The 11,300-nt window shown below is 49.1% G+C and overlaps 2 protein-coding genes across 2 annotated transcripts; both read right to left on the bottom strand.

Annotated features, from left to right (window-relative positions):
• Positions 1-208: 208 nt before the first annotated feature.
• Positions 209-2,195, bottom strand: MBOAT4 (membrane bound O-acyltransferase domain containing 4). Its single transcript, XM_048942951.1, has 3 exons — positions 1,907-2,195; positions 1,324-1,530; positions 209-1,115 (listed from the first exon to the last, which is right to left on the bottom strand). The coding sequence occupies exons 1-3, from the start codon at positions 2,161-2,163 to the stop codon at positions 209-211; spliced, it is 1,371 nt and encodes a 456-aa protein (XP_048798908.1). The 5' UTR covers positions 2,164-2,195.
• Positions 2,196-8,721: 6,526 nt separating this feature from the next.
• Positions 8,722-9,793, bottom strand: LOC125692490 (ribonuclease CL2-like). The gene is made up of 2 exons (XM_048943033.1): positions 9,674-9,793; positions 8,722-9,250 (listed from the first exon to the last, which is right to left on the bottom strand). The coding sequence occupies exon 2, from the start codon at positions 9,242-9,244 to the stop codon at positions 8,807-8,809; it is 438 nt and encodes a 145-aa protein (XP_048798990.1). The 5' UTR covers positions 9,245-9,250; positions 9,674-9,793; the 3' UTR covers positions 8,722-8,806.
• Positions 9,794-11,300: the final 1,507 nt, after the last annotated feature.

An 11,300-nucleotide genomic window follows, 5' to 3' on the forward strand; every position in this document is an offset into this window, starting at 1 on the left:
GTATTGGCACACGCTGCGCAGGGAGGTGCTGGAGTCACCATCCCTAGAGGTTTTCAAGAAGAGTGAAAGCACTGAGAGACATGGTTAGTGGGCATGGTGGGGATGGGTTGATAATTGGACTGAGTGATCTTAGTGGTCTTTCCCACACTTACAATTCTATGTGCAGGGACATCCTCTAGCCAGTCAGTCGAGTTAGCCCAGGACAGGCTCAGTTCTGCTTTGGTTTCTGAGCAAACAGCAGCAGCAGCAGCAGCACAAGGCAGTAAGTGAAGGGAAGGATACTGTTGTAGGAAGTCCAGAGTAGACAGAGCATGGAGAAGTTCTCTGTCTCCACAGCCATCTGGATGTAGGCAATGATGAGCTGTGTGAAGACCCAGGTTGTGCCACGGTAGAGGAGCTTTGCAACACAGGAGGTGGCCCGGGAGCTGAGGAAGGGATGGATTCGATAGTCAGCTTCTACCATGATGGCCCAGCATAGGAAACCAAAGATTTGGCCAGGGCGAAGGCCGTGCCACCATGCAGAGAAGGCAAAAGTGGCAAGGAGTGGCTGAGCTGGGCAGCGCTGGTAGACCAGCCTCCTCAGCCAGAGGGATGTACTCTTGTTCCATGTTCTGGAGAAGACAGCCAGGCGATGTGTGGTCTCTAGTGTCCAAAGGTCATGGCCAGAAAGGTCTCCCTGCTCCACCGCTGCCCCAAAGCCTGCTGCCTCCAGGAGGGCCTCATCCAGCACCCACTGCGAGTAATATGCCAGTCTGAAGAGCAAAGCCTGTGCCCACATGTGGCCCATGCTGGCCCAGCCCTGCATGCAGGGCAGCCAGGCTTCCAGCCATGCACGCAGCATCTGCAGCACCAGCACCCCGAGGTACCTCCAGCCCACAGCCCACAGCGGGCAGGGGACGGCCCCCAGAGACGTGACCTGGGCCTGAAACTTGCTGAAGGAGCACAGTGGGCCTCCAAGGAGGGCTGGGAAGAAGAGCAGGTAGCTACACAGGGGCAAGGCTCTCTGCAACAGCCCCTGGCCAGGCTGGGGCAGCACGGTCCCTTCATGGATGTCCAGGGCCAGAGATGTCACCTTCTGAGTGAGCAGCATGATTGCAGAGAGAGTGACAGCTGGCCTGGAAGGAGAGGGCACCTGAGCACTGCTGAGAGACTCTCAAAGGGTGGGCATGAGCATGCATATCCCACCTTCTCCTGTCATGCCCAGGGTGCTGCAGGTTGAGGGAGGCCCAGGGGGACCAACTGCTATGAAGCAGCATTTCATGCAGTTCCTCCCAAAGCAATTGGGAGGGTGGGAGAGGGAGGGAAGCAATGCTGGAGGGTTACCTGGTGTCCTGTGGCTCCAGCACCAGGGCCAGGTGGCAGAGTGTCTGCCAGCACATCTGGAGGCAGAAGACCCAGGTATGGACATAAGCTGGACTGACCAAGAGGAGCATGAGCATGGAGCCGACAGCAGGGATGAGAAGCAGCGTGGCGTAACTGCCCATGGCTGTGCCTGCAAGGAGACATCCTCCAGCAAGGAGGAAGATGTACCTAGAAGAGACCAGATGCCCTTTGGACAGCTTTTGGGGAAAATGTAGCTTGGAATTCCTGCTCTGGTGTTAGTAGTATAGTGTAGTATGAGACGTGCAGCCTCCACAGGGCCACACTGGGAAAGGAAAAAGCAGGTCCTGCCTGGTCCCTATCTGCGTCACACTGGAGACAGTCCCCATTCCCTGCCCTGCTCTTCTTGCCTGTGTGCTCATTCTGGTAAACCCACCTCTTGCAATGCAGGAGAGCCTAGCCTGGCTATTGTAGCTTTAACCACCCTGAACTGGCCCTACTGCACAAAGAGGGGACTGCGGAAAGCCAGGAGAGACCCAGAAAGTACCCATGGACACAAATTGCCCCTGGTATGGAGACCACGTACCGGGAAATCAGAGAGAGGTGCCCCAAAGCACAGAGGTAATGGAAGAGAGCAGCGAAGAGGAAAGCTGCTAGCTGGTACCAGGCTGCAGGGAGAAGGATGAGCAGGTCTGCCCAGCGCATCGAGAACCTTGCTTCTTCCAGCCCCTGGAGAAAGGACTGAGCCAAGGGCTCTGGTTTATATGCGTCAGAACCATGGCGCAAAAAGAAGAGAGCCATGGAGACAAAGCTATCTACAGGAAGAGGAATGTGTTTTCCCATTCACTAGTGTTGGCTTCTTGAAGCACCTCTGTCCCAAGGTTTGTGTGTAGGTGGAAAAGTTGGTTATTTACTTTGCCAGACGCCTGGGCCATTATCACATGCTTTGAAGGCAGCAGGAGCCAGGACAGAGATAAGAGCCTCTTTGAGCTGCCAAATGTGTCATGCTGGGATGCACTTCAGAGCAAAATCCCCAGGTACATCCTGGCTTAGTCCTTTCTCTTGGCTACTTCTCAGCTCAGCCCTTTTTGGAAAGATGTGGTTCTTTCCAGCTGGCTGGGAAACTGAATGGATTTCTGCTTTATTTTAGGCACATGAAGAGTGTTATTGCAAAGAGAAATACCTTGGAATTTCCCCCTGGAAGACAAAATGAGAGAGGAAGAAAAAATAAGGTTTTACTCCTCCTTGAATGAATGATTTAAAATACTTAGATTTGTCTATTTTACAATAAATAGGGCAAAACTAGTGCTTAATATTACAGAAAAACCTGTGCTCATAAAAAAATGATTTTTTTTATTTTGAAACTTCTATGAATTATCCCACTGAGCTTTTCAAGCCACCATGATGTTGTAAAGCTAACCTCATTATTTAGATGGCTTTTTTGGTTATAAGAAGGCAGGGACCAAAACCCCATGGAAAAAAAATGGCTCAGGGTGAATACTGCAGAGGAACTGCCTTCTCATTTTGCACTGTTTGTAAGAGCAAGTCAGTAAGTGTTTGCAGTTCATATGTGATAGAGAGAAGCTTTTTCCATGCCACATTTGGCATGCATGACATGCAGCAACAGCCTGGTTTCATGGGACTCGTCCTGCCAAGTCCACGCAGCCCAAAACTGAGTTTGCAGGGTAAATATTTTTCAAGGCCTTTGTAGTGTCTATTTAAGCAATTCACTGCTATGGTTCTGAAAAAATGTTACTGCTTTTCGAGAAGCCATGGTAGCATTGGAAACGTGATACTTGGCTAGTGCCTCTTATTTTGTAATGCTAGCTGCTGGACTGTGGAAGGGTAATTTTATAGTGAGCATGTGAGCCATAGGGAAACCTATGAGACAGCTTCATTTGCTTTATTTCTATGTGCTAAACAAGCAACAACATGGTTCCTGTCTGAAGATACAATGATTTGACAGTAAATGAGAAGAAGTGGGCTGAGTACTGTCAGAGCAAGCTGTGGGCATGAAATCAGGGCAGATACAACTTGGATACTACTCTTGGGCTAGTATCCAGAAATTTCATGGCTGCTTTCTTAGTGAAATATACTGCTTTGGGAACAGTTTTGGTTGTCGATTGTAATGTAAGGTATACTGATCTTATACGTATGTAGGGTATAGATGTGATCCTCACACATACAAACTTGCAGGGTGTGCTGCAAAGTGAAAGGTTCGGATCAAAAACAAAACTACCTTTATTTTAATGAAGACTTTATTCTAGAGAGAAGCACATAAATTGAAAGGGAAGTTATTGAAATGAAGTTTAGAAAGGCTGAACTGAGCTCCTGCCTCAGACCTTCTCTGTGACCTTGGGCAACCTGGATTTTCCCATCCACAAAACAAGAAGATAGCTTCTGCCTTCCCATAGCATTATTAAGCAGAATCAATTGGAAACCTTGAGACTTTACATTTGCAGCTGATAAGTGGAAAATGAAAGTGCCTAAATGAGAATGGAATTAATAAATAAATGCATTAGTTGACTAAAACACAAGCATGCAAAAATTCTTCCTCTGTTTGCAGGCAGCAGTCGCACGCAGTTATTTTGCTACTTGTTGCTACTGCAGATTTGCTGACCACTACCTGCAAATGGCTCATGGCTGCTTATGGCAAAGACCTTTTTGTCTCCCTGGACAAAAGACTGCATCCCAGTAGCTTAAGGATAGTGCAGAAATTGATTGTTAGGCTGGATATTGGGAAAAAATTAATCTCAGGAAGAGCAGTGATGCAGTGGCACAGGCTGCTCAGGGAGCTGGTGGTGTCACTGTCCCTGGAGATGTTCAGAAAACAGGATGTGGCACTGAGGGCTGTGATCACCAGGCACATGGGCCGGGGTTGGACTGGATGATCTTAGAGGCCTTTTCCTACCTTCATGACTCTACGATTCTGCTGCAGCCCCACTCGCAGAGGTCTGAGAAAGCTCCATCTGCCTGGTAGTGATGTAGCTTTGAGCTCAGTCTCTCTGGCTGGTGACTCCTGTTCCCTGGTACAGTAGGATGCCAATATGGATATAGTTGGAAGTTAGGGAAACTAGGCAAGTGGAAGGTCTCTCATAGAGAACACTACAAGATGTCTCTACTGGGGCAATCACTTAACAAAATACACCAATGGGCACTCTCATTACTCCAGTACTCATTTTTACTGACATCTGCAGAGTACGTTGCCAGAAACCCAACCTTTTATACTCTATTTTTCAGATAGATTAGGTCATTGAAACAGTGCAGACATGATCTGTCTGGTATAACCAAAAAGGTAAGCACAGAAACCTTAGCAAGACTAACTATATTCATTTGCAGACTAACCACAACCACATCCTTCAAAGTCACTGTCTGGAGCTCTAAGTTAGTCTGATAGCTTGTATAAGATGTCTTTGCTCCTGTTCACTAGAGAGATTGCTCCAGTGTTAGTGTTTTCTGGGTTACTTCTAGGTTGACAATCTTTTCCTAGGGAGAGGGAAGAGAGAAGGTAGTCAGGTAACTATGCAGTCATATATTCTTTGTCTCTAAGCTGGAAGTGTTTGCATGTTCCTCTGGGCTGGGTTAGACAGAATGTTGCACCAATCTGTTTTCTCAGGGTGTTCAGGTCTTCTGGGTTTGATGGCTAAGTCCTGCAATACTCCAGCACTTTAATCTACAACACATTCTGTGTAGTTCCCATTTCCAAATCTCACCTTGGTGTGTGTGCTCTGTTCAGCAGTACTTTTGTAAGTCTTTTTGTGCACATGCAGGTAGTAAGTGATTCCTGGGTACCAAATACAGCTTAGAGAGTTTGAGGGCTGCACTGCTAGTCCCTACCACGTGCAACACTTTTTGTCTCAAGATTTAAAATCTCGCAGTGTCTCTGTCCTCAAAAACAATGGATCCTTGAAAGTTTTACTTCAAACTAGAGGGTCTATTCTGAGTCATTTAGGATCATTCAATTTACCATGGAAATTGGAGCTGGTAAAATTGCAAGTGATGCCACAAAAATGTGCACATGCATGTTTTCTGTATTAGCAGCATAAGGCTGCTCATAAAATTTCTGGTCTGTTTTAAACAGTACACCTACAAACCTTAAAAATCCCGGTTGCTGGCTTCATCTGGGTATGGAGAGAAGGCGGCGAAGATAAATAAATCAGAAGCCTGACAAAACTAGAAATATTTGCAGAAATTCAGACCTATTTCTGACAGCAAGTAGCAATTGGCATGCTTTGGATGGACGGAAAGGTGTATGTGCTTCGTATAAATGCAAGAGGACATGTCCGGAGACATGCTTGCTAAAGAAGGAAATCTTGAAGATTTGAGAAGCTCTGCCTGTTTTGCTGGAGCTGTGCTGCCCTCAAGTGGCTTTTTTTTTTAAAAAACTTTTTTCTTTTTTTTTCAATGGCAGAGGAGGTGGTTTATTTTCAAGACAGAATCTTATTGGGAATTCCTCTCTTTCCTTCAGTTTTGAGACCAAGGCCAGATGGAAACAGATCCTTTTGATCCTCCTAAGGCTTTGGTATATTTCAAACAGAGACTGACCTCACTGAAGACTGTACTCTGTGTTGGTTCCATTCAAGCTGACCACAGAGTTCTTCAGACAAAAGGTATGCAAGTCCAGGGACCATGCCAATGGTGGGAAATAATGGTCCAGGGCTGCATACTTTCCTCCTGCTCCCCTTCAGGCAGAGATCTCCTCCTGCCATCCCACCCGGCTCCTCCAGTGGCCAGGAGAGAGCAGGCTAGAGCAGGGGAACTGCTGGAAGCTGCCGGGCCAGGAATGCCTCTAATGCCCCATGAGTCCATCTTGGGACCTGTGCATTTCAGTACCTTCATCAGTGACACTGACAAAGGAATTGTACACACCCTCAGCATGTCTTCTGATGACGCTGAGTGTGCAGTTCACACAGCAGAAGGCAGGGATAGACAGGCTTCAGGAGTGGACCCATGGGAACTTAATGAAATTCAGCAAGGCCAAGTGAAGGTGCTGCACTTGGGTTGGGGCAATCCCAGGTATGCGTTGTACTGCAAAAGCACCAGTATTTCTGTGTAATGTTTACCAATCCCGAAGAAAGTACACAGAGGAAGTTAACATTTATAAGTTTAATAGAAAGGTACTCACATACCCAGAGACAACCAGCTGGTAGAGTGTCTGCCCTTGGGTTTCCTCCAGCAGATACCAGTGGTGGCCAGCCAGCAAGATGTCCACACAAACCCTTAGCCCTGTGGCCATATATGTAACAGCAGGAGACAATAAAGCATTGTGTATCAGGACGTCATTCACAGAAAGCAAAGATACAGCGACAGAGCAGTTTCTCACAAGCAGGTTTCTTCTAGTTACATGCAGAAGCTAGAGGTAGTTTACCTGTGTTCCTGATTGAGCATGAGCCCTTACTCATGAGCTAGTCACCTGCTCGGGCTGTGATCTGTACTTTTTCCACACACAGACTGGGAGAAGAATGCACTGAGAACAGCCCTGAGGAGAAGGGCTTAGGGGTCCTGCAGCACAAAAAGCTGGAGACGATCCAGCAATGTGTGCTTGCAACTGCATCAACAGAAGGGTGGCAGCAAGGTGAGGGAGGTGATTGTCCCCTTCTACCCTCATGAGGCCCCACCTGCAGTGCTGCATCCAGGTTGGGGACCAGCATGAGAAGGATCTGAAGCTGCAGAAGCAGGTCCAGAGGACAGCCATGAAGAGCTTCAGACGTCTAGATCACCTTTCCTATAAAGAAAGGTTGAAAGAACTGGACTTGTTTAGCGTGGAGAAGAAAAGACTCCAGGGAAGCCTCAGTGCAGCCTTGCAGTACTTGAACGGAGCTTGTAAGCAGGACAGGGACTGATAGTGATATGACAAGTGGGAATGGCCTTACACTGAAAGACTGGAGATTAAGGTTAGATTCTAGGAAGAAATTCTTACTCAGAAGGTGATGAGGTACTGGCACAGGCTGCCCAGAGAGACTGTGGATGCAAATCCATGGACCATGCCAGTGGTGGGAAATAATGGTCCAGGACTGCATACATTCCTCCTGCTCCCTTTTAGGCAGAGATCCCCTCCTGCCAGCCAGAGAGACTGTGGATGTGGAGGTCCTCAAGGCCAGTTGGATGGTGCCCCAGGCAGCCTGATCCAGTGGGTGGCAGCCAGCCCACAACAGAGGGTTGGAACTAAATGCACTTTAAGGTCCCTTCCACCCTAAGCAGTTCTATGATTCAGTGATGATGAAATATTTCAATTCCTCTCCAGTGTAAAGAGAGTAGAGCTCTCCTCAATAGGGCACAGCCGAGAGTTTGAGCTTACCAGTTCACAGAGGTCTACAGGGCCTCTGCCTTTCTGCTAAATTCCAGACAAGGAGAACCTGAGTCACTCATGGTACATTTTGGACATGGTCCAACTGGAACGGATCAAAAAGACCATTCTTGGCCTTCTCAGTGGCCTTTTTGCAGTGGCATGACACCTGAATGTTGGCACTTCTATCTGAGTCTTCTGGGCTCCCTGGGCAATAGGACCAGGGCAAGGAGGACTACGGTTTCCTGGGTTGCATGAAGAGAAGTGTTGCTGATGGGTTGGGAGAGGTAATTCTACTCCTCTGCTCAGCATCACTGAGGCATAACTGGAATGCTGCAACCAGTGCTGAGTACCCTAGAACATGTGAGATGTGGTCATGAAGATAATGAAGGATCTGGAGCATCTCTGTTATGAAGAAAAGCTGAGAGCTGAAACTCTTCAGCTTGGAGGAGAGTCATGCATTGGGAGTTTATCAGTGCATACAAGTACTTGTGGGGAGAAATGATGACAGACTTTTCCAGTGGTGCCCAGTGACAGGACAAACTGTATGGGGGGGTGGAGGACTTTGGGGTCTGTGTATGGCTTTAGCCATGGGGGTTTTGGAGGTCCCCAGCACTGCCTCAACCCCACAAAGGCCCCAGGTAGGGTCAGAGGCATCTGGTGGAGGGGACTGTGGAGCATGCTGGGGCTTATGGGGCAGCCATAGGGGAAGCTGGGTCTTATGTTACAAGATTCAAGGGAAGTTAGGAAACACTATGGGGACTATGGGTACTCAGGAACACAGTGTGGTATCTGCAGGGTTGGGATAACTGGGGAAGCTGTTGAATACAGGGATTAAGGTAACCCTGGAGGAGCTATTGGGAACTGGGGGGAATTGTGAAGTGCTTGCCAGGGCAAAAAAACAAGGTGGGGAGTCTACAAGGTATAGTACAGGTCAGAGGCACCCAAGGGACTAAAGGGTACCTGGGAGGTTGGGAGAAGGTAAGGGTTTATAGGTGAACCTGGGCTGGCCATGACCATCCTGAATGGGGTCGGAGGCACCCACGGGGGCTGAAGGACACCCAAAGGGGAGCAGGGTCCCACGGTCCCCCCAGAAGCTGATGCCAGAGCCCAGGCCTGTGGCACCTCTTTTATTGCAGGTCCTAATGCAGCCCCTTCCCGAAGGGAGGGAATCCATCTCTCCACGCATTGTCCCCCATTTCAAGACTCATTAACAGACACATAGGTGTTAGCGAGGTGCACAGGCAGCCCGTTAAGGCAGGAGATACGCACATAGCGATGGAGCTGCCGGGCCTGGTAATTGCAAGGGGGCCGGCTGTCTCCACCCCGCAGGTTGCAGGCTGTGATGTCCATGGGTGTTGAGGTGCTGTGGAACCCCTTTGAGTCAGCTGGGAGGGTACAGGTGGCCACCATGTCCTCAGCTGGTGCATGTACAAAGGTGTTGGATTGCTTGCAAAGCCTCCCTGGGGCCGTCACTTGCCGTCGTGCCAGCATGATCCTGCAGTAGAGGTGTCCCGTAAGCCCGAGTGTCCGGGGGTAGTCCACATGCTGCCGCAAGAACTTCTCATAGCGGGTCTCTCTCACAGCCCCTGCCACTGCTGCCAGTATGAGGACTAGGCATAGCATCCAGCTTGCCATGGGTACCTGTGGAAAGTGGGGTCAGAGCCTGGACTGCTGGAGCCCTGTCTGGAAACCCCATCTTGGGCACCTGAGTCCCCTGTAGAGTGCCCCAAATATGAGGGTCCATTACAGATCTCCTCCAAATGCATGGAGAAGTGCCCTCTCAGACACCTGGATTCACTGCAGAAGTCCTCTGAAGATCTAGGTCATCTGTGGATTCCACCCAGATGCCCGGATTCTGTACAGAACATCCCAAGAATAATAGGCCTCCTACAGTTCTGCATCCCACAGTCACCAGTATCTCTTACTGTACATCTCCTCTGGACATCTGGATCCCCTATAGCTCCCCCACACCCTCAGACACCTGTATCTCTTCCATACCACTAGATGCTCAGGTTCCTTACAATTTCCTCCTGCAAATATTTTAGTCCCCTGCATGTCCCTCACCTGAATTTCTGTGTGCCTCCGTTTCTCTTCTGGCCTCAGGGTCTTCTGGTCCCTCCCACTCCTCTGCACTGCTCTTATACTTGTCCCAGCTGAGCCCAAAAGACAAAGGTCCAGGAGAAGGGGCAGGGCAAAGAGCAAGGTCCAGTGTGTGTTGGGGGGAATCCGGCATTCAGGAGGCCCCACTCCCCTCACACCACCCCCCTCTCTGCCAAGGTCACTAGATAATCATTAATTAACCACATGACTGTCTGCACACATCCCCTCAGGTGCCCCCTGCCCATCTCACCATATAATAAGGCTTTGGCCTGATGATGCTTGGACCTATGCACAGGATGCTGAGCACAGTGAACAGCACAGAGCTTATGGCCTGGGGCTGTACACAGGTGCCCCCTCCTCAAGCATTCTGCTCCCACAGACTCTACCTCAAGCACTCCTGCCCCAATGAATGTCATAATGAGGCCCTTGGGACACAGAAAAGAGTACTCGGAAGACCTTGAGTCACAGAAAGATGCTGTGAAATTCTTGGGTTTAACAGGAAGGGCTTTGCAGGACTTTGGAGCACCAAAATGAACATGGGAGCAGATAAACTGAAAAATGAACTGAGCAGAAAAGGATTTTGGAAATGCTAGGAGTGCACAGAAATGCCCAGGGAGAACTCTGGACAAAACAACAAAAGAGATCACAAGTCACTGATGTGCACAGGAAAACACTCTGAGAATACTGAGGCCAAAAAGAAAGGCACTTGGAGGTCCCTGAGTACATTCAGAGCTGTGTTGGGCAAGCAAAATGAATTTGGAGGAACTTGTGTTGAACTGCAAGGATTCAAGAGACAACTGCTAAGCACAGAAAGGCAACTGGAGGACTCTTCGGTGCACCAAACTTCACGATAAAGCGCTGTGACATGCAGAATGTCATTTTCAAGGCCCAGGCTCATCAAACACCTACTGTGAGTTCCCCAAGTGGAGACAAACCTGTGGGTTTCACCTGCCAACAGAGCCATTGCTCAGAGAGAGCTTCTGGGAGGTGGTGAGTGAGGGCTCCCCTCTTCTGATTCCATCTCTTGTTCTTTTTCCTTTTTTTCTGCCCCTCCCATGTGCCAGGCACAGCAGGTCTGGATAAATACAATGCAGTAATCCTTATTGCTCAAAAGGTAATGGGCGACCTCACCTCTGACTGACCACCATGCAAGGTCCCTCCTGCTCCAGGTGATTCACTCCTCAGCCTGCAGGGTTTCCTTAGCAAGGAGTATCAGTCCCCTGGTAGCTGACTAGTTTACTGCACTACTTTCAGCTCAGCTGGGTGCTGCTCCAATAGTCCCTTCCTGCTGTTACTGGGAACAAAGGACTGTAATTGCATCCAGCTGAGGGCACACTCGGTAAAGAAGAAAAGGCACTTTTGCACCAAGTTAGCACTAGACGTTCCCACCAAACCATCATTTCCAAAGGCTGCTGATCTGAGGGTATGCCGCTCACTGACATGTGAAAAGTTCTGGGAAGGGCCTTGTTAGAAACCCCAAGAACAAAGAGTCCAATACAGTACAATTGCGTAGCTGTGGGAGTGGAATGATGTCACGAGTGGAATGATCTCAGGACGGTGCCAGACAGCCCTCCAGCAGAATTTTCCCAGC

The sequence above is a fragment of the Lagopus muta genome, chromosome 4, assembly GCF_023343835.1.
Source record: "Lagopus muta isolate bLagMut1 chromosome 4, bLagMut1 primary, whole genome shotgun sequence".
NCBI lineage: Eukaryota > Metazoa > Chordata > Aves > Galliformes > Phasianidae > Lagopus > Lagopus muta.